Source organism: Pelophylax lessonae (genome assembly GCF_965119305.1).
Source record: "Pelophylax lessonae genome assembly, chromosome: 11".
In the NCBI taxonomy this organism is placed as follows: Eukaryota; Metazoa; Chordata; class Amphibia; order Anura; family Ranidae; genus Pelophylax; species Pelophylax lessonae.
The window spans coordinates 224513805-224538151 of NC_138778.1; the positions used below are offsets into that span (position 1 = coordinate 224513805).

The 24347-nt window shown below is 42.8% G+C and overlaps 1 protein-coding gene across 1 annotated transcript in view; it reads right to left on the reverse strand.

Annotated features, from left to right (window-relative positions):
• The window catches only part of BCAS4 (breast carcinoma amplified sequence 4), a 1047728-nt gene that overhangs the window by 100102 nt on the left and 923279 nt on the right, over positions 1-24347 (reverse strand). The window contains exon 4 of the mRNA XM_082272208.1: positions 20150-20284. Within this exon, the coding sequence (XP_082128334.1) occupies positions 20150-20284 (135 nt within the window). The remainder of the gene's footprint in view (positions 1-20149; positions 20285-24347) is intronic.

Here is a 24347-nt window from a genome sequence, read left to right on the forward strand (position 1 = left end):
TTCTCTCCAATATTGTTCACAACTCTGTCTAAATCTGTGTTAGTGAGCGCTTCTCCTTTGCCGAGATAATCCATCCACCTCACAGGTGTGGCATATCAAGATGCTGATTAGACAGCATGATTATTGCACAGGTGTGCCTTAGGCTGGCCACAATAAAAGGCCACTCTAAAATGTGCAGTTTTACTGTATTGGGGGGAGGGGTCCAAAAACCAGTTAGTATCTGGTGTGACTACCATTTGCCTCACGCAGTGCAACACATCTCCTTGGCATAGAGTTGATCAGGTTGGTTCCTGTGGAATGTTGGTCCACTCCTCTTCAATGGCTGTGCGAAGTTGCTGGATATTGGCAGGATCTGGAACACGCTGTTGTATTCGCAGATCCAGAGCATCCCAAACATGCTCAATGGGTGACATGTCCGGTGAGTATGCTGGCCATGCAAGAACTGGGATGTTTTCAGCTTCCAGGAATTGTATACAGATCCTTGCACCATGGGGCCGCGCATTATCATGCTGCAACATGAGGTGATGGTCGTGGATGAATGGCACAACAATGGGCCTCAGGATCTCGTCACGGTATCTCTGTGCATTCAAAATCAATAAAATGCACCTGTGTTCATTGTCCATAACATACGCCTGCCCATACCATAACCCCACCGCCACCATGGGCCACTCCATCCACAACATGACATCAGCAAACCGCTCACCCATACAACGCCATACACACTGTCTGCCATCTGCCCTGTACAGTGCCAATTACACTTATCCTCAAAACTTGCGTCATCTGCAGCATTGTGCTGTGTGATAAAACTGCACATTTTAGAGTGGCCTTTTATTGTGGCCAGCCTAAGGCACACCTGTGCAATAATCATGTTGTCTAATCAGCATCTTGATATGCCACACATGTGAGGTGGATGGATTATCTTGGCAAAGGAGAAGCGCTCACTAACACAGATTTACACAGATTTGTGAACAATATTTGAGAGAAATCGGCCTTTTGTGTACATAGAAAAAGTCTTAGATCTTTGAGTTCAGCTCATGAAAAATGGGAGCAAAAACAAAAAACAAAATACATAATTTTGCCTAATGTAGATAGATAGATAGAATCATGTTTATAATTTAATTTCAGAAAGAAAAAAAAGAAAGAAAGAAAACGAGAAAGAAAGAGAGCAAGAAATAAAAAAAGAGTGAGAAATAAGAAGAAGAAAGAGAAGGACGAAAGAAAAGAGAAGAAAGAAAAAAATAAAAGAAAGAAAGAAAATAAAATAAAAAGGGGGCAGCAAGAAAAAAAAATAGAAGAAAGAGAAGAAAGAAAAGGAAAGAAAGAAAGAAATCCTCCCACAAGGCAATAATGAAGGTAATGAAAGAAAGGATAGATGTAAGTAGAGAAGATATATGGATAGACATAAGTAAAGATAGATAGTATGTAGTCTGTTTCACCCAACATTCACACATTCTCTTATTGGATTCCTTTAGAAAACTAGATACACTGAACAAAATTATAAATGCAACACTTTTGTTTTTGCCCCCATTTTTCATGAACTGAATTCCAAGATCTAAGACTTTTTCTATGTATACTAAAGGCCTATTTTCGTACATCACGGGACACATATATTATTACATATTGGTTATATAGCCACCTATAGGTGAAGGACACTGGCAACCAATCAGAATTGACGACCCCCTAAATAACCCCTCCCACACAGGAAGTACCTCAGTTTTTTTCGCCAGTGTCTAAAAGGTGAAGCTCGCTGTGGAGAGGTGCTCCACATGTTTATTATGTTTCAAGAAGAAAGAGTAGTAGAAGATATATAGATAAACATAAGTAAAGATAGATAGTATGTAGTCTGTTTCACCCAGCATTCACACACGCCCTCATTGGATTCCTTTAGAAAACAAGATACACTGAACAAAATTATAAACACAACACTTTTGTTTTTGCCCCCATTTTTCAAGATAAATAGTATGTAGATATATAGTATGTAGCCTGGTAGCCTAGTATGTTTCACCCAACTTTCACATAGTCTCTCATTGGATTAATTCAGAAAACTGCGTGAATGCTGGATGGGAGCTGTGTGAATCCTTGGTGAAAGCAATAATTATTACAGCATTATGTGTTGTGTTTCTGGATTATCCCCATAATGTTACATCATGGAGGAGGCAGGATGGGATCCCAGCACCCATCCCATCTTCATTCTCTGTAACTGGTAAATCCCCTCTGCAGGTCACTACATAGGTAGGATCTGGTAGCTGGCACATATATCTAAGAAAGAAAGATAGAATTAATAGATAGATAGATAGATAGATAGATAGATAGATAGATAGATAGATAGATAGATAGATAGATACAGTGCATTGCGACATTTCAGGCTTCAAACATAAAGATATAAAACTGTAATTTTTGTGAAGAATGAACAACAAGTGGGACACAATCATGAAGTGGAACGAAATTTATTGGATATTTCAAACTTTTTTAACAAATAAAAAACTGAAAAATTGGGCGTGCAAAATTATTCAGCCCCCTTAAGTAAATACTTTGTAGCGCCACCTTTTGCTGCGATAACAGCTGTAAGTCGCTTGGGGTATGTCTCTATCAGTTTTGCACATCGAGAGACTGAAATTTTTGCCCATTCCTCCTTGAAAAACAGCTTGAGCTCAGTGAGGTTGGATGGAGAGCGTTTGTGAACAGCAGTTTTCAGTTCTTTCCACAGATTCTCGATTGGATTCAGGTCTGGACTTTGACTTGGCCATTCTAACACCTGGATATGTTTATTTGTGAACCATTCCATTGTAGATTTTGCTTTATGTTTTGGATCATTGTCTTGTTGGAAGACAAATCTCCGTCCCAGTCTCAGGTCTTTTGCAGACTCCATCAGGTTTTCTTCCAGAATGGTCCTGTATTTGGCTCCATCCATCTTCCCATCAATTTTAACCATCTTCCCTGTCCCTGCTGAAGAAAAGCAGGCCCAAACCATGATGCTGCCACCACCATGTTTGACAGTGAGGATGGTGTGTTCAGGGTGATGAGCTGTGTTGCTTTTACGCCAAACATAATGTTTTGCATTGTTGCCAAAAAGTTCGATTTTGGTTTCATCTGACCAGAGCACCTTCTTCCACATGTTTGGTGTCTCCCAGGTGGATTATGGCAAACTTTAAACAACACTTTTTATGGATATCTTTAAGAAATGGCTTTCTTCTTGCCACTCTTCCATAAAGGCCAGATTTGTGCAGTACACGACTGATTGTTGTCCTATGGACAGAGTCTCCCACCTCAGCTGTAGATCTCTGCAGTTCATCCAGAGTGATCATGGGCCTCTTGACTGCATCTCTGATCAGTCTTCTCCTTGTATGAGCTGAAAGTTTAGAGGGACGGCCAGGTCTTCGTAGATTTGCAGTGGTCTGATACTCCTTCCATTTCAATATTATCGCTTGCACAGTGCTCCTTGGGATGTTTAAAGCTTGGGAAATCTTTTTGTATCCAAATCCGGCTTTAAACTTCTCCACAACAGTATCTCGGACCTGCCTGGTGTGTTCCTTGTTCTTCATGATGCTCTCTGCGCTTTAAACGGACCTCTGAGACTATCACAGTGCAGGTGCATTTATACGGAGACTTCATTACACACAGGTGGATTCTATTTATCATCATTAGTCATTTAGGTCAACATTGGATCATTCAGAGATCCTCACTGAACTTCTGGAGAGAGTTTGCTGCACTGAAAGTAAAGGGGCTGAATAATTTTGCACGCCAAATTTTTCTGTTTTTTATTTGTTAAAAAAGTTTGAAATATCCAATAAATTTCGTTCCACTTCATGATTGTCTCCCACTTGTTGTTGATTCTTCAAAAAAAAAAATTACAGTTTTACATCTTTATGTTTGAAGCCTGAAATATGGCAAAAGGTTGAAAAGTTCAAGTGGGGCCGAATACTTTTGCAAAGCAAAGCACTGTAGATAGATAGATAGATAGATAATGTTTATAATTTAATTTCGGTAGTTGTATGTGGCCTCAGCCTCTCTCGCATCACTGGTAAACCATGTTTACCAGAGACAATGTCAGAGTCAATCTCCAGGGAAGAAGAGAAAAGACCGAGACCTGGGAGAGGGTCAGCGAGTAATCAGAAACGTATGGAAATGTGCAGAGAGAACACTGGAAGGACGGGCACAGAAATACGGCTCTACATGCCAAATTAATTTTTATAGAAAAAATAATAATTTAAGCAAATAAAATATACAAATTAGTATACGTATATAGGAATGTATGCAAGTGTGCATATGTGTGTGTATTCATTTTACTGGATAATATCAGTATATAATATACTGTACATAATCTAAAAAAACACTGAGATGCAGTTTTAAGAATGTGTGATAGATAGATAGATAGATAGATAGATAGATAGATAGATAGATAGATAGATAGATAGATAGATAGATAGATAGATAGATAGATAGATAGATAGATAGATAGATGTTTATAATTTAATTTCAGTAGCTGTATGTGGCCTCAGCCTCTCTCGCATCACTGGTAAAGTCATTATATCTCCTGATTTCAGTGTACTTCATGATGAAAACAGAACATTCTGCTTTTTGATTGGAGATGTTATTATATTACTATAATTAATAACGCCATAATTAATAAGGCCTATAATACATAACGCCAAATTTCCATGAAAAAAATTGTACTGCTTTTGGTACATAATTCCTGACATAATCATACCGCCAGGGAGGTTAATAAAATTTATCATTTGTATTTTGTCTGTTAGTCTTTGGGCACATTAAAATCCCCACTCTCATCGTCTGCAGGGTCCAACCTGTTAGACTTGGTTTATTTTTGGTTTTCAATTTATAGGGGATTGTGCCGGTACTTTTTTGGATACATAATTACTCTCCACCCAATTTCCATTGGCACAAATCTACTAGGAATGGGTAAAATTGGAAGCACCGGCCTGTGGTCCTCTACCCCTTGATCTCTTATTGTGGATCCTGTTCAAAAAGCATCCACTGATCCTATGTCCATCACTCTCTCCCTCCTTGCTGGTATGGGATCTCTAATGTAAAGCCACACTGCTGAGGTTCCTGCATACCCCAGTAGCTCCATTGTTCCTTAACCCTGCTTTTCCACTGGGATTATGCCTACAAGATTTTCAGTGGTGGGTCAATAAGGGTTTGTTTGAAATAGGTCATTTTATTGATCATAAGGGTATCCACCCTCTGTCCTATTTTGTGCAGCAGTTGAGGATGCCCCCATCTGAGACCTTTGGACTGCAACAGATTTTGCATTTCCTGCGCTCTGTGCAGAAAGCTACGGATGATATTACGACACGTACAGTCTTTGAGTCTAGATATTTTCATGGTGAGACTCAGAGAGGGGGTATCTTGATGCTTTACAAATTGTTTGTTTATCCAACTAGCAAATTACCCTTTATGTTGGCATTAGAACTGAATCTGGGAGACAAAATCAAATTATCTGATTGGTGGTCCTGGTCTACATGGACATATAAAAGCCAGTGGCGGCCGGTGCTTTATGGGCCGGGGGGGGGGGGGCGGCAGTCGGACCACCCCCCCCCCCCCACACCAGCCTGCACACCATAAAATAATGGTAATGGATAGTCATTGGTGTGCTGGAAATTAGTGGGAAGTCCTAGGTTTGCTGGGGATTAGTGGGTAGTCATGCATCTGGTGGGAATTGGGATAGTCATTGATGAGGTGGGTATGAGTGTGTGTTCATGTACTGGGTATTAGTGAGTGGTCATGCATCTGATGGGAAAAAGGGTTGTAGGAAGTCATTTTTGTGGTGGGGATTAATATTTATTCATTGGTCTGGTGTAGCTTACTGGGTAGTCATTGGTGTGCTGGGCATTTGTGGTTAGTTGTCCATCTGTTCGGAAGTTGGATAATGGATAGTCATTGGTGTGGTCAGGATTAGGGAATAGTCATCCGTCTCATGAAAGGGGGCATGTGAGTAGTCATTGTTGTAGTGGGGATTAGTGGGTAGCCATCGTTCTGATTGGAATCGAGTGATAGGTAGTCATTGTTGTGGTGTGGATTAGTGGGTAGTTGTTGATTTTGTGTGGACTGGTGGATAGTCATTGGTGTGTGTGAGGGTCTGTATTAGAGGGAACAATCCCACACTTAGTAAGTCTCAGATATTCTGGTGGTTCTGGCTTTTGGTGGAAAATTCTTCTGGAAGACTAATGATCTGTATTGGCATCTGATGTATATTCTCCTCTACACATAATCCACACTGATTTACAATCACCGCTCACGTCTCCCTCCTCATGAATAGTCCTCTATTTCATTATATTATCCCATTCACTGCTGGCTTGCACCATCGTAATCCCCCCCCCCCCGGTCGCGGCTCACTCACCCTCTCACCAGCAGCGGCTTCTCCTCAGTCCCCCGCGTCTCCTCGAGTCCTCCCTCCTCCTTCATGGCCAATGGCATGGGTTCGCCTTTCGGTCAATCGGAAAACGGGTCTCGGACCCGCTTCCTGATTGGCCAGGAGGAGGATCCGTGTGACAATAGCGAATATTCATTCGCTACTATTGGAACACAAATGGGTGGGTTCTGCGCCCCGAACCCACCCTTTTCTGAAGCCTATTAGAGCCTCTGGCTTTAATCACGTGCTTCAGAAAAAAAAAACCCCATTGAACTTCATGCGTCTGGCTCCCTGCATGTAGATTAGGGGGCCAGACGCATGGATGGGGGGGCAGCGCCCCTGTGCCCCAGCCGCCACTGATAAAAGCATTATGAATATGGACCTGGTGGTATCAGGCTACAAGGTTTTGTCCTGATGGTACCTGGTTCCAGATTGTCTTTCTAAGCTGGTCAGCATACTGAAAGACAGATCTGCTAGGTTTGATCATATTTGGGATCCTTGACCCAAATACCTCCAGCCTGACAGTTAAAGAGTGTGGATTGGGGTTGTGGGCTCACTGACAGAGCTCCTGGGTAGCTTTCTTTGCTCCCCCCCCCTTTTCTTTTCCATCTTCTCTCTTTCTTTCTACTTTAGACCTACATGATTTTAATATTTGCTATTTGATATAGAGCAGGGGTCTCCAAACTTTGGCCCGGGGGCCAGATGTGGCCCTTTGCTTGCCCTTATCTGGTCCTTGGGGCACTTTTCCAGGAACTGACACCAATGATGGGGCACCATTCCCCCTACTGATCTAACACCATCAATGGGGCACTATTCATCTTACTGATAACAATGGGGCACTATTCCTCCCATTATAACTAATGATGGGGCACTGATGCTGGGGTATTATCTACTCCCACTAGCCACAGTCTGGCCCCCCTAAATCCTGAAGGACAGTAAACTGGCCGATTGCTTGAAAATTTTGGAGACCCCTGATATAGAGTATTTGGAAGCTTTTGTGACCCACGTAGGCCGGTGGGTTATGTAAAAATCTGACCTATTCTATATTTTTCCATATATTTTATATATTTTTACATGGGCTATCTGAGCATCCTGATAGGGTGGTTTATCCTTGTGTGTCAGGCATGTTTTTTGGGTTCAATTATCTATAGAAGTTGATATTATAATATGGTATTTTGTTGGCTATGTGCTATGGGACCGAATTTTATCTCTATTCAGATACTACTGTTTGTGTAAGAGTTGTACACTCTACTCTTCTTGCATAAAAATTCTAATAAAAACATTGAAATAGAAAACCATATATTTTTTGATGCAGAAAAAAAATGCACTAGACTGCATATGGTGTGAACTGGCCCTTACCTGGTTCAGACCTGCTCATCTAGGACATATTATTACATTTTGTGCATCTGTACCCAATGTGCAGCACAGTGGCTAAGTGGTTAGTGCTTCTGCCTCCAGTCAGCTGTCCTCCATCTATCCATCAGAATACATGTGCTTCCACTGTGGAGACTCTTTAAAGGTAGAGTTAGGGTCTGCAGATATCAGGGTGCCTTGCAGTGGCCTGCAGATTACGTATGTATTTGCAAATGTGTGAAACTAAACCTCTGTTTTTAACACATACTGTTAGACAGGTTCATTCGGTTGGTCGCAGGCTGGTTGGTAAGTTGTGACTGAAAATCCCCTGGCTTTTTTTGAAGTGCTTCCGCCTGCCAGCACTAGGGGTTGTTGGTTTGAATCCCAACCACGGTCCTACTTACCTGGGGTTTGCATGTTTTCCCTGTGCCTGTGTGGGGTTTCTCCAGGTGCTCCCATTTCCTCCCACACTCTAAAGATGATTCTGGTAGGTAAATGGACCCTAGTATGTGTATGTATGTGAGTTAAGAACCTTAGATTGCAAGTTCCTTGAGGAAAGGGAACTGAAGTGAATGTACAATATACTGTAAGTGTATATACAGTATCTCAGCCTCACACCCCTCACATTTTTATAAACATTTTATTTAGTTTTTTCATGTGACAACACTGAAGAAATTACACTTTGCTACAATGTAAAGTAGTGAGTGTACAGCTTGTATAACAGTGTAAATTAGCTGTCTCCTCAAAATAACTCAACACACAGCCATTAATGTCTAAACCACTGGCAACAAAAGTGAGTACACCCCTAAGTGAAAATGTCCAAATTGGGCACAAAGTGTCAATATTTTGTGCTGCCACCATTATTTTGCAGCACTGCCTTAACCCTCTTGGGCATGGAGTTTACCAGAGCTTCACAGGTGGCCACTGGAGTCCTCTTCCACTCCTCCATGACAACATTACGGAGCTGGTGGATGTTAGAGACCTTGCGCTCCCACAGATGTCCCACAGATAGGGTTTAGGTCTGGAGACATGCTTGGCCAGTCCATCACCCTTACCCTCAGCTTCTTTAGCAAGGCAGTGGTCGTCTTGGAGGTGTGTTTGGGGTCGTTATGTTGGAATACTGCCCTGCGGCCCAGTCTCTGAAGGGAGGGGATCATGCTCTGCTTCAGTATGTCACAGTACATGTTGGCATTCATGGTTCCCTCAATGAACTGTAGCTCCCCAGTGCTGGCAGCACTCATGCAGCCCCAAACCATGACACTCCCACCACCATGCTTAACTGTAGGCAAGACACACTTTTCTTTGTACTCCTCACCTGGTTGCCTCCACACACGTTTGACAGCATCTGAACCAAATAAGTTTATCTTGATCTCATCAGACCACAGGACATGGTTTCAGTAATCCACGTTCTTAGTCTGCTTGTCTTCAGCAAACTGTTTGCAGGCTTTCCTGTGCATCATCTTTAGAAGAGGCTTCCTTCTAGGACGACAGCCATGCAGACCAATTTGATGCAGTGTGCGACGTATGGTTTGAGCACTGACAGGCTGACCCCCCCACCCCTTCAACCTCTGCAGCAATGCTGGCAGCATTCATACGTCTATTTTCCAAAGACAACCTCTGGATATGACGCTGAGCACGTGCACTCAACTTCTTTGGTTGACCATGGCGAGGCCTGTTCTGAGTGGAACCTGTCCTGTTAAACCGCTGTATGGTCTTGGCCACCGTGCTGCAGCTCAGTTTCAGGGTCTTGAAACAAGTTACATAGTAGATGAGGTTGAATAAAGACAATAGTCCATCCAGTTCAACCTGTGTAGGTATGTGTAGCTGTAATCATCTCACATACCCCTGAATGTTCTGATCCTTGAGATGTACGAGTCTTTTGAAAGCCACCATACTACCCGCAGAAACCACCTCTTGTGGTAGAGAATTCCACAATCTTGTAGCCCTCACAGTAAAGAACCCCCCACGTTGCCTGAGGTTAAAACGCTTCTCCTCTAATCGTATTGTATGCCCTCGAGTCCTCGTGCAATCCCTTCGACTGAACAGCTTTTTTTCTAAGCTGAGATCCCCATTGAGATATTTATAAATTGCTATCATGTCCCCCCTCAGGCGTCTCTTCTCCAGGGAGAATAAATCAAGCGATTGCAGACGCTCTTCATAATTAAGGTCTTCCAATCCCCTAATCAGTTTAGTTGCCCTTCTCTGGACTCTCTCCAGCTCCAACACATCCCTCCTGAGGACTGGCGACCAGAACTGGACAGAATACTCCAGATGCGGTCGGACCAGAGTTTTATAAAGTGGAAGGATTATAGTCTTATCTCTGGAATGTATCCCCTTCTTTATGCATGCTAATATACTGCTGGCTTTGGCAGCTGCCGCTTGACATTGCATGCTATTGCCTAATACAGAGTTGTATAAAGTACTCGAAACCCATACTTGAGTAAAAGTACAAGTGCTCGATCAAAAAGTGACTTGAGTAGAAGTGGAAGTGCTCGATCAAAAAGTGACTTGAGTAGAAGTACTAAAGTATTCAACATTTTTTGTACTTAAGTATTGCAAGTAGTTTTTTTTTAAATCTTGCTACTCAAGAACTGAAAGTAAAAGTACCAGTAGTTTTGAAAAAAAAATTGCTACTCAAGTACTGAAAGTAAAAGTACAACTACTGTGTTATGTAGTTATTAAAGAAAGAAGTCAAAAGTTTGAACATCATATTGTTTTATTATTTCAAATGCAGCTTTTATTTATACATACAGTAGCTTTTATTTTCGTATGCGCTGATAATACACATGTTTCGAGCTTCATGAAACCTGCCATCTACTGTTCTGGCAGTGGTAATTTTTATAATTGTAACGAGTAACTATGCAGCACAAAAAAAAAATATCGGAGTAGAAGTATTGAAATCATTGAAAAAATGTAGTGAAGTAAAAGTGGAAGTAGGAGAAAAAATTCTACTCAAGAAAAGTACAGATACCGCCTTTCGGTACTTAAGTACAGTAGTGAAGTAGTTCTACTTAGTTACTATACATCTCTGCTAATCTATCATCAACCAAGACTCCCAGATCTTTCTCCATTTTTGATTCCCCCAAGGGTTCCCCTCCTAACGTGTATTGTGCTTTTATGTTTTTAGTCCCCAAGTGCAAAACCTTACACTTCTCCACATTAAACCTCATTTGCCATGTCGTTGCCTCAGTATCCAAGAGCAAACCCTGCTGTCGATACCTGCAGACAATATTTTATAAATGAAGCACTTGTGGGGAACTGTATCAAATGCCTTAGCGAAATCCAGGTACATCACATCTACTGGTCTGCCCCTATCTAGCTCACAGCTCACCTCCTCGTAGAATGTTAAGAGATTGGTTTGACAAGAACGCCCATTTGTAAACCTGTGCTGATTACTGCTGATGATGATGTTGTTGTCTTTAGCAAACTCTACGATATAGTCCCTTATCATCCCCTCCAGAAGTTTACATACTATTGATGTCAAACTGACAGGCCTATAATTTCCCGGTATATGCCTCTGCCCCTTTTTGAATATTGGAATCACGTTAGCTTTCCTCCAATCCCCTGGTACATCTCCTGTCATAATACTGTCAGCAAAGATCAGGAACAGTGGTCTAGATATAACCTTACTGAGTTCCTTGAGTACTCTCGGATGTACGCCATCCGGTCCTGGTGATTTGTTTGTGTTAAGTCTTGGCAACCTTCTTAAAGCTTGTGCCATCTTTATGTAGAGCAACAATTATTTTTTCAGATCCGCAGAGAGTTCTTTGCCATGAGCTGCCATGTTGAACTTCCAGTGACCAGTATGAGAGAGTGAAAGCGATAACACCAAATTTAACACAACTGCTCCCCATTCACACCTGAGACCTTGTAACACTAACGAGTCACACCGGGGAGAGAAAATAGCTAATTGGGCCCAATTTGGACATTTTCACTTAGGGATGTACTCACTTTTGTTTAGACATTAATGGCTTGTTGTGTGTGTTGAGTTATTTTGAGGGGACAGCAAATTTACACTGTTATACAAGCTGTACACTCACTACTTTACATTGTAGCAAATTGTAATTTCTTCAGTGTTGTCACATGAAAAGATAGAATAAAATATTTACAAAAATGTGAGGGGTGTACTCACTTTTGTGAGATACTGTATATGTAAAGCGCTATATAAGTACCTGTAATAATAATAATAAAGTGCTGTGTAATATTGACAGCACTATATAAGAACTTGTAATAAATAATGTACCTGTCTGCTGCAAGATTGGGGGAACCACAAATTAAACTTTATTAATATCTTGTATTTTTTCGCTATGCTATGGGGGTATTTTAAATACAATGTTGTTGATCTTTTTTTTTTTTCAGTAGTAATTTTAGAATTTTTTTTTTTCTTTGTCCCAGTGTGATATATTTTCTTTCGAAGCAGACACGGTGAAATTGCAGTGGGTATTTCAATAATAAAGGGTTTTATTTCATCTGAAGCGTCTTATCCTGTGTACGAGGTGTCAGGTTTGGGCCCCAGAGAGCGTCTGGTCTTAATATGACAGAATTTGTTTTTGGCATTTCTTAAGTTTTTTTTTTTAAGAGAGAAAAAAATAAATAAATAAACCAATGTCATTAACCAATCAACTGCCAGAATCCACCACAGGCAAAATACATCGTTGCAGTCACAACTTTCTGCAGTTGTACATCAAACTGGAAAATCTTACCAAAAATCTGTTGGCTTGGAGGTCATGGCTTCATCACAACAGCACTCACCTGTCTGACCCCAGAGATTCCACCAATCATTGTCCGGCACGGGTTATTGTGAAGAAGGTTTTTGCAAAATTCCCTAGAAATGTTTTTTTCATGTCTATAGTGTAAGGGGATTGGTTTACTTTATCACAAAAAATGAAAAGGTGAACTAGCTCACAACACCCTCTGCACCCCTCCAATACCCGCTGCTGCATGTACCTTATATGATCCTCAGCTTCAGCTGCTCTCTCCAGCCAGCAGGGCTGGGACAAAGGGGAGGGCAGGAGGGCCAGCTGCCCTGGGCAATGTGGTATCATGTGAGATAGGGGGAGGCGCCACAAGGAGATTGGGGGGAGGGGACTTGTGTTGGAAAGGGGAATATGGGGGGGAGGCAGGGGTTAAGTATTGTTCTAGGAGGGGAAATGTGTGTGTGTGTGTGTGAGGGGTGCTAAGTGTGTTAATTTAGAGGGATTTGTGTTAGGAAGGGGGATGGGGGGAAGAAGATTTGTGCTAGAAGGAGGGATTGGGGGAAGAAGATTTGTGCTAGGAGGAGGGATCGGGGGGGGATTTGGAGTGGGGGGGAGAAGATGTGTTCTAGGAGGGGGAATTTTAGTGGTAAAGGATTTGAGCTAAAGGGGTAATTTTCTGGGGGGGGGGGTGCAAGTGAGCTGGGGGGATTTGGGTGGGGGTTAGCAAACATTTGTGCTTGGAGTGGGGATTTCAGTAGGGGGCGGATTTGTACGGGGGGGGGGGGAGGGGGTAATTATGCTTGGAAGGCAAGCATGCAGATTAGTGCTCCGTTTTTTTGTGGGGGGATTTTTGCTGACACATAATGCTCATATATCTTGGGGGGGGGGGGGCGGCGTGATGGTTCAACACTTTAAAACAGGGATCCTCAAACTACGACCCTCCAGCTGTTGCAGAACTACACATCCCATGAGGCTTTGTAAAACTCTGACATTTACAGACATGACTAGGCATGATGGGAATTGTAGTTCCCGAAGAGCTGGAGGGCCATAGTTTGAAGACCCTTGCTTTAAAACATCCCTACACAGCATAATGCGAGCAATGGCGAGGCCATGTGACCACAATGTATATGAAAATACTTTGGAGGCTCCTTTTCTTTTAGAACAACGTCCTTGAACAAAGCTGGGATTGTCATTGGAAAGGGTGGTCATGGGGCCAGCGCTGACCAATGAGCGCTCACCACTGCGAGTAATATGCTGCTATATACCCAGTGCGAACACAGCACTGTTTTGTGAAGTTTTAAAGTGCCAGATCATTAAATCGGCTTGAGAGGTCGGCAGTAGATGCGGATCATATAAGGTACCTGAGCGGTGTTGTAGGCTCACTTTTTATTTGAACTAACCCTTTAAGCATTATTGAAGCATTCTAAACAACGCACGGGGTTTACAGGACAGGATAACTAGACCCATCTATAAGTACTGCTCACCTGTCCATACTATATTTTCTATACCAACCTTTCTCAACCAGGGTAACATGGGACCCTGTGGTTCCTCCAGAGGTTCCTTGAACTGTGAACAATTTCTGCCTCTTGAATAAGTAATCACTGACACCAATTAACTTTTTAACTATCTGTAAGTGGGGAATTCATCTCCCTGACCATCAGGTACTGTAAGCTATCTATAAAAGTTATTAGAGGGGTTCCTCCATGTTAACCACTTTACGACCGCCCACCGCAAATGTATTGCGGCAGGCAGCCGCTCCCAGACGAATCGCGGTACGTGTCGGGAGTCTAGGGGGCGAGCATGCGCCGCCGCCGGCGTGCTCCCACCCCCGCTCGTCAGCGGGGAAGCCAATGCAGCGGGCAGGCGGCTCTGATTGCTCACTGACACCTGCGATCGCTCTCTGCTGACAGAGAACAACGGTCAGCTGTTGTAAACATAGCCAACCGTTCTTCTCCCTGGGATGATCACAGAGCCCATGTGATCCTTATAGGATCACATGTCTCTATGGTAATTTCAGAAGCCACGGCCACCACAGTTAGAATCACTCCCCTAGGCTCACATTTGACTCCTTGATCACCCACAGTGTTAACCCCTTCCCTGCCAGTGTCATTATTACAGTAACAGTGCATATTTTTAGCACTGATTACTGTAGTAATGTCACTGGTCCCCCCTAATAGTGTCAAAAATGTCAGTTAGGGGTCCGATCTGTCCGCCGCAATGTCACAGTCCCGCTAAAAATCGCAGATCGCCGCCATTACTAGTAAAAAAAAAACAAAACAATAAAAATGACATAAATCTTTCCCGTAGTTAGTAGGCGCGATAACTTTTGCGCAAACCAATCAAAATACACTTATTGCGATTTTTTTTTACCAAAAATATGTAGCAGAAAACAAATTGGCCTAAAATGTTAAAAAATTTTGATGTTTACATTTTTTGTTGAGAATGCCATATAGCAGAATGTGAAAAATATTGTTTTTTTTAAATTGTCGCTCTTTTTTTGTTTATAGCGCAAAAAATAAAAAACGCACAGGTGATCAAATACCACCAAAATAAAGCTCTGTTTGTGGGAAAACAAGGACATCAATTTTATTTGGGTACAGCATTGCATGACCGGGCAATCGTCCGTTAAATTAACGCAGTGCCGAATCGCAAAATAGGGCAAATCTTTCTGGTCTTAAAGTGGTTAACAATAATAAATTATGTTGCTGCCCGTCCGTATAAGGTTACACAATAATTAATAATTCTAATATATTATATGAATTTATATACAAATATGTAGCGCTGATGTAATATAAATAGAAGAAAAATTTCCGCGCTAGATGTGACAGAAAACCAAATGATTAAGAACAATAGTGAGCAGCTGGCACAAAATCAACTAACAGTGATTCAAAAAATACAATAAAAACCAAAAAGTGCAGCGCTGAAATCAGTATACAATTATATAGCTGAAAAGCTCATATAAAGAAAACAAAAAAGGAGAGGGGATAATGTCCAAATGAATAGTCCCAATATTAAGTGCAGAGATGTGAATCCACGTGCAAAATAACTTTCTTCCAGTGACACCAGGGAAAAGTGTAGGAAGGGGACACCCTTGTGCTCAGGTATAACAAGCAGCTTACCGAAATTCCGTGGCTGCTCAATTTAATGAGACAGCCTCTCCCAGCTAGTAGTAAACCAGTAGGTCAACCGATATCAAGCTCAGGTGCTTCGAAAGACTCCAAAAGCCGAAAGCCGTTTCCGGTGTGTTGTTAAACCGATCACATTAAAGAGGTTGTAAACTCGTTAAAATTTTTTTTTTTTCTTTTACAACCTGCAAGAGAAAGACATAATGAGCTAGTATGCATCGCATACTAGCTCATTATGAAATACTTACCTTAGAACGAGCCCCCGCCGTGCCGCTCTCTTACCTGTATGACGAGCGACATGTTCAGTCGCCCGTCTTCCGGGATCGCGGCATCCGGCCATCTGATTGGCCGGAGCCGCGGTGACGTCACTCCTGCGCACGCGCGCGGGAGCCGACGGTCACGGCACGGGGCTCTGAAGGAACGGCACGATCAGCCGTTCCTTCAGAGCGCATGCGCCAGTGACGTCACTGGCTGCATTAAAGGTAAATATCTCCTAAACCGTACATGTTTAGGAGATATTTACAGTACCTATAGGTAAGCCTTATCATAGGCTTACCTATAGGTACAACTTCCTGCGGAGGGTTTACTTCCTCTTTAATATGTGGCACACTTGGAACTTCTCATATACTCCATTGAACGTAAAGCCATATGTAGAAAGAAACAGAGGCCCATAGCGTAATCCCGTAAACCAATAGGTAAATTTATTAAAAAAACTACTTACAATTTAAAAGACAAAAACAGGCATGTAGTATGTGCCGGTCATGGATCTAACCGCGGCGTCCCGCAAGTCTCCAGATCTGGAGACTTGCGGGACGCCGCGGTTAGATCCATGACCGGCACATACTACATGCCTGTTTTTGTCTTTTAAATTGTAAGTAGTTTTTTTAATAAATTTACCTATTGGTTTACGGGATTACGCTATGGGCCTCTGTTTCTTTCTACATATGGCTTTACGTTCAATGGAGTATATGAGAAGTTCCAAGTGTGCCACATATTAATGTGATCGGTTTAACAACACACCGGAAACGGCTTTCGGCTTTTGGAGTCTTTCGAAGCACCTGAGCTTGATATCGGTTGACCTACTGGTTTACTACTAGCTGGGAGAGGCTGTCTCATTAAATTGAGCAGCCACGGAATTTCGGTAAGCTGCTTGTTATACCTGAGCACAAGGGTGTCCCCTTCCTACACTTTTCCCTGGTGTCACTGGAAGAAAGTTATTTTGCACGTGGATTCACATCTCTGCACTTAATATTGGGACTATTCATTTGGACATTATCCCCTCTCCTTTTTTGTTTTCTTTATATGAGCTTTTCAGCTATATAATTGTATACTGATTTCAGCGCTGCACTTTTTGGTTTTTAATGTAGCGCTGATACATGTACAATTGGCGTGTGAAACCAAAAAATATGAATGATAACACTCAATTATTATAAATATCTCTCAATAAAAAACAGTGGAAAATCTCTCATAAATATCATATGAAAAAGTTCAATAATGAAAATATTCCAATATTTAGAATAAATAAATAAATAAATGCACATCTTTTTGCAGGTAAAAAAAAAATGTGCATTTATTATTGTTTTCTTTTGGAGCCTTTAAAGCAGGGGTCTTCAAACTATTGCCCTCCAATTGTTTAGGAACTACAACTCCCATCATGCCTGGTCATGTCTGTGAATGTCAGAGTTTTACAATGCCTCATGGGATGTGTAGTTCCACAACAGCTGGAGGGCCGTAGTTTGAGGATCCCTGCTGTAAAGCATTGCACCAGCGATCAGAAGATTGCTGGAGCCACGCAGATCTCCTTCAGATCTGTCAGTATATCAGTGTAGCCGTACATCCCCTACGGACAGGCAGATACACTGACAGGAAGAAATCAATGAACTACAACGGCGCTCCACAGCGCTTCGGTATTTAACTGAGAACCACAGGCTGACAACCGCAAAGGATGTTGGGGCTTGTAGTTCATTCACACACAGAGCTGTGTCAATGAATGACGTGGCCATGTGGGCGCTGATTTTAAAAAATGACAGCTAGTACGGGAAACTTCTTCAGGGAGAGGGGGCAGCGGACATCGGCTGCAGCATTGGGAACATGTTACATGTTCCCGAAGGGGAACGTATCCTTTAAGGGGTAAGTGTGAAGATTAGTGGTAGAATTTTTTTTGGGGGGGGGAGGGAGGGGATTTTTGCTGACACATAATGCTCATACATTCCTTTTTTTGGGTAGGGTCGCCGTTTGGCATCTTTGCCCTGGGCTCTAGGTGACCTTGTCCCAGCACTGATCCTATGGGGATTTGCTGAAGGCAAATAGACTGTGCACTTTACAAAGTGCAGTTGCACTCTGCAAGGGCAGTTGCTCCAGAGCTTAGTAAATGAGGTAAAGCTTCACTTTGGGACGAATATCCAAACACGTGCAAGGAAAATAAAAAAAACTGCATTTTCACTTGCACATGATTGGATGATGGGAGTAAGCAGAGCTCCTGCTCATTTACTAAGCTCTGGAGCAACTACTCTTACAGAGTGCAACTTCACTTTGCAAAGTTCACAGTCTATACGCCTTTAGTATATCAACCCCTATGTGTAGATGCACACTATTTTAGTCTAGAAGAATTTTTAAAGCTTCAGCTTCTAGAAGCAGAAAAAAACCCTCTTTTTTGGGAGTGATTTCCTGGCAGAACTAAATTTCCTAACTGCTGCTAAAAACTGGGACAAAACCGCTATTATTAGCGTTTTTCATCCAGCAATTTTATAGCATTGTTTTAACCACTTACGGACCGCCCGTCGCCTGCAGTTTTACGTCGCTAATTTACATAGTTACATAGTAGTTGAGGTTGAATAAAGACAATAGTCCATCCAGTTCAACCTGTGTAGGTGTGTGTGGCTGTAATCATCTCTCATACCCCTGAATGTCCTGATTTGACCATTAATTTGATGGTAAATACCAGGGTTATGGCAGCAGATAGCTGCCATAACCCCCCGGTATTTTTTTACAAGGCGGGCGGTCCTCTTTCACATAAAAGTGGTCCCAGCGGCGGATTCACCGCAGGATTACTTTTATGGGCGGCAGGAGTGGTGCCCCCTCCCCCTCACGCAACTTCCCGGTCATTTTCCCCAGCTAATTGGAGCCGTTGGTAGCAGGGAAAATAGTGCGGTCCTTTCCCCTCCTAGGCAGGAAGTTGAGTGAGGGCAAGCTGGCCCCCACATGACTCTATGGCCTTGAAGGACCGGAGCAACGTCATACATCGCTTCCTCCCAACGGCCTTAAAGGGTCCGTTTTTTTCATGATGAGAAAAAATGCCTTTTTTTTTTTTTTTTTTGCTTTTTAGTGTAGATGTGAGATCTGAGTTCTTTTTGACCCCAGATCTCGCATTAAAGAGGACCTGTCTTGCTTATTTCTATTACAAGGGATGTTTACATTCCTTATAATAGGAATAAAAGTGATCAAAAAAATTTTTTTTAAAGGGACAGTGTTAACATAAAAAATAAAAGGTCAAATAAATAAGAAAAGAAAAACAAAAAAAAAAGCACCCCGTCCCTCCGAGCTCGCACACAGAAGCGAACGCATACGCAAGTCGTGCCCACATATGTAACCACACATGTGAGGTATCGCCGCGATCGTTCGAGCGAGAGCAATAATTCTAGCCCTAGACCTCATCTGTAACTCTAAACTGGTAACCTGTAGACATTTTCAAAACATCGCCTATGTAGATTTTTAAGTACCGATGTTTGTGACCATTCCACGAGCGCGCGCAATTTTGAAGCATGACATGTTGGGTATCTATTTACTCAGCGTAATCTTATCTTTCAAATTCAAAAAAAAAATGGGCTAACTTTACTGTTTTCCTATTTTTTTAATTTAAAAAAGTGTATTTTTAAAAACAATTGCGTTTGTAAGACCGCTGTGCAAATACGGCGTGACAAAGTATTGCAACGATCTCTATTTTATTCTCTAGGGCCTCTGCTAAAAAAAAAAAATGTTTGGGGGTTCTAACTTCTAAGTAATATTTTAGCAAAAAATAATGATTTCAACTTTTGTAAACAACAAGTGTCAGAAATAGGCCTGATTCTTAAGTGGTTAAGCTTAGAGCCGGTTTACACTACCGCGACCAGAAATTTGCCCCATGAAGGAGTGACTTTTTAGCGCTACTTTAGCGTGACTTTGAAGAGACTTAAATGATAGGCGACTTTGTCTGTGGGGAATGCCTGGGTAATCATTTTCTTCTTCCTGGAAAGTCTGATCACAGTCGTTTGAAAATAGATAAGGATCCGACTTAGAGGTGACTCCCATTGAAGTCTATGTGCACAAGTCGGATACAGGTCGCCTTGAAGTAGTACAGGAACCTTTTCTGAAGTCGGAGCGACTTCAGTAGTGCATATTAAGACGGCTCTCATTCATTTACATTGAATTTGTAATGACAAGCAACTTGGGGCGACTTGAGGTCACACAAGTCGCGTCCCAAGTCGGAGTAGTGTGAACCGGGTCTTATAGTGTGCATGGAGCCTGAATTACATTTATTTTTCTAAACTGAAATGAGAACACTGGCCTATACCTTAAAGTGGAGCTCCAGCTCATAATAAATATTTGAACATGTGGCAAGAACTAACCCGTAGGAAGGGAGGGATAGCAGCAACAGACAGTATTCTATTAAAGGCTTGAGATAGCGGCAGGTGATCCCTCTCTGCCCGAGTCACCTCCTCTTCCACGAAGGACACGTGATGGGCCACCATCTTCACAAAGGCCTGCCAAAAATAAGCAAAACATCAATACAGAAGATATTTAAAATAAAATACTAAGCTGTCTATCACTAGCAACAAAAACAGGAGCCCAAATTGTACACAATGTCAACTTAAAGCGGAGTTCCGGCTTCAAATACCTTTTTTAACTAAAAATACCCCTATAATACTAATCCATCGCCCCTTTACAGAACCGCTATTCTCATACTTACAAGGTGTACAGTATTGGATTTTAGTCAAAATCTTACTTTTAAAAAAGCTGTCTGGGCGCGGCCATCTTGGATGTGGGCATCTGAAGCCTCAGTGTAATCTGCTGTGTCCTGCTTCCTGATTCCAGGGAGTGTTCTGGGAGTTCTTCCTGATTCCAGGGAGTGTCCTGGGAGTTCTTCCTGATTCCAGGGAGTGTCCTGGGAGTTCTTCCTGATTCCAGGGAGTGTTCTGGGAGTTCTTCCTGATTCCAGGGAGTGTTCAGGGAGTTCTTCCTGATTCCAGGGAGTGTTCTGGGAATTCTTCCTGATTCCAGCCTCCTGGGAGTGATGACAAACAGCTCCCAGGATGCAATGCAAAGGCGGAAGTGATGTCGGTGGCCGCGGCCACAGAGGGGGGAGAAGGAGGAATTACAGTAAAAAATGCCCTGAAAATAAGGTAAGGGACCCCTGAAAAAAATTGAAAATGCCCAATTGTTGATCAGCATAGCGAGCACTCCAGGAATCACTAAAGTTGCAAAATAGACCGGAACTCCACTTTAACCAACGAGATGTCATCAAACATTAAGATATATATTTTTTTATAATAGCTCTAAAAATATTCACAACTACTTTACATAACACACAAACATTGTTAACCACTTGGTGCTGGCGCCTCCTGGCTGGTGGGAGGCAGGGCTTATGATAATGTGACCGCTGTGATTGACTGTCACATGATCCAAAATCTCCCAGTCACAAGTAGCAGTCGGGAGCTTTCTGTTAGCTGCCGGTAACTGTGTCGGGAACGGGCTCTCTCAGCACAGCTGTATTTACTGTACACTAATTCAGGCAAATATGGGGAAGAGTCAACACAGAACATACACCAAAAAGCAGAGCATCATATCAGGGTATTCAATCCCCCAAGAAATAACAGGGTTTTTGGGAATGCATGTAAGTGGTCTCGGTGGGTACAGTATGTTGCTACAGATTATGATGCTTGTTATTTACTGAATATTGATTGTGCTTTTCTTTTTTTTTTTGGATAGGCCATCGCTTCTCGGCCTTTTGAATAAGATCAAGTGTAGTATCTGTTCTTATCAGTTGGTATGGACCTTGATGGTTAGTATCGGCAGGGGCTGAAGTGAACAGGGGTGCCCTGGGCGTAACTGGGGGACCAGAAGGTAGGCACTGTCAGAGAAAGCCGGATGGGTCCGCCGCCATCAGATTTGAATGGGCCCGTCCCTATCATTTTGAAGGGAGCGAGAAAGCTGGCTTAGTCCCACCGGTTAGTACTGCTCCTGGATGTGATTGGTAAGGAATGGCGGACGGCGGTGGGGGAGCCTTTCCTCCTGGGTTGAATCTGGCCTTGCAAAAGGCTTGTCCCCAGTTGAAGGTAGGTTCTCCCTAAGCTGTCTAAAGTTCTGATGCCTCCTGGTAGGATGGGCTACACTGGGTCTGGCCGGGGGCTGAGACTGAAAAAGCCCGTGGTGTACGTGTCCCTGGGGTGGCAGCCCAGGGGTTCCTTAATTCTCACTGGTGATGGGCAGCTCGCCTTGAGTTTTTCGGCACCTTGGTTACTGCACCATACACACTTTTTCTGCACCTGCCTCTTGGGCCAGGCCTTTTGGCTTAGACCAGAGGAATTTTTTATTCCGGCTGAAAGGCCTGCCTTTGTATTGCACATTGGCACCTAGCACTTTCTCCACTTCCCTTCCCCCACCTTTTTGTTTGTGTGTGTTTTATTTGGCGTGTCACTTCACTATCACTCTTTTTCTTCCTGCACGACAAGTACGGTGTGGGTCTTCGGGCCTACCTTGAACGTCTTGGGAGGGGGTTGACATGGCCTTGTGGCTTAGTTCGCCCTCTCTCATGGGGTCTCCCTTCGGGGGAGCCCCACCTAGTATTTGGGGTGGGCTGTTTCGGCAGTCCCCCTAGAGAACGGGGTTTGCCAGGTTTCGGCCAGGCAAACCATTTGGAAGTACCTCAGTCCCTGTCAGGAGCCTTGCGCCCTGGGGGATCAAGGTCAGGGTCCAACCTCTTCGGAGGCCAGACCATTTCGCACACCCTGTGCTGTTTTTGTGTTCTCACGTTTGCGTGTGTGCACTTTTTATGCACCTGGTGTAAGTCTTTTGAGTGTGTTCACACACCATGGGCTTTAAAAAAAAAAACAAAAAAAAAACTGGCCACTATATGTATATTCGCTTGGCCACTATATGTAAACCTCTTTGCAAGTGAACTCACCCCTAGGGATTGGTATCTACCTGTATATATCCACAATCAACAATTTCAGTTATATGTGGAATATCTGTGGATGGTCTTGAAAAAAGCATGAAGCGAAACGCGTCAACCTACTACACCAGATATCCTCTGTGTGAAGTCACATTACAGAGGTGAAACATTAAGCCACTCTTTGTGACAAGTATATGTGTATTGTGTCTTTTTTAATATAGACTTATGGCGCTTGTTATGTTTTAATAATAATTTAATAAAATAAAAAACATTTTTTAGAAAATAACTTTTCTTATGTAAGTGCCTCTAGAGTCCACCATTGGCAGGACATGGTACTGCATCACATTTTTCCTGTATAAAACCTGGGTCAAGTTCCCTTGTCCTCTTCACATAGTAAATACAGTTTACTATGCTTCAGTTATTAATAGACACAGTGAGTGTGTGTGTTAATTTGGAAAAAGAAGGGACCAGTAAATTACATATTTACTAGCCCCTTCCCCTGCCCTCCATCCTGAAACATCCCCTCCCCCCTCCCCAGCAGCCAGGGGGAGAGGGGAGGAGGGGAGCCAGCAGGTCTGCAGGGTGGGGAAGCCAACAAGGGAGAGGGGATCCGGACAGTAGGGGGAATCAACACCGCACATAGTGATTAGGGCACACCCCTATGCCTTTAGTAAAACAACCCCATTGCCTCTCCTGAGATAAAAAGCTACCTGCTAGTAATTTTTATAAAACAGAGTTGATGGCGGCCATACACACTTTGATTTTATTATCTGATGGAAGTTTGACTCGGTAAAAAAACGATCGACTCCGTGAACAATCGAACAGCCATTACTTCCCTTCCAATCAATTTAGACTCAATTTAGATCGGATTCGATCAAACTGAGAGGACTGGTCATGGCAGAAAATCATCAATTGACTTGCATCCATCGGCAGCACTAAGATGCTTCGTTCATGAATAAATCTGTATTTCAGTCGATCAAATTATGAAATTACATGGAAACAAGGATGGGATTGATAATTTAGATCGCAAGTTTCAATTGTATCTTAAGCAAGGATCAAAGTCCACTTCTGAGTGTGTGTGTGTGTGTGTCGTTATTGATTGAATGGGTTCTCAACTGTTGGTTAATTTTTCCTATTGGAAGAGATCGATTGGAAAAGAAATCAATCGTGTATGACCGCCATAAGCTACAGATTATATCTGAAAAGCAAAGACCACTGCTGCTGACAATCTGATAGAGGTCAGGACTGAGTACAAAAGTCTTTCTCAGAACCTGTGAAAGGAGCAGTCCTCTAAAGCTTACATCTACCCACCACACACACGCAAAACTGTCTAAGAGCAGTGCATCCCTCCTGGCATTTTAGTGCACCCCGAATGAACAGGTGCAGCTTCCAGCCCTGCTGCAGTCAGTCTTTCAAAGTCTATGGTAGGTTGCGGCTACATGGGGTTGAATGCTGTACCGATTGCTGTGTTTAGGGCGATATGTGCTCAGGGACAAAAGTCCTGAACACATGGGGGTCTCCCTGTCTATATGTGGGTTGGTTTAATAAAACTGGAGAGTGCAAAATCTGGTGCAGCTGTGCACAGAAACCAATCAGCTTCCAGGTTTAAGCCCACGTTCACATTGGTCCGATTTGACATGCAATTTGACATGTCT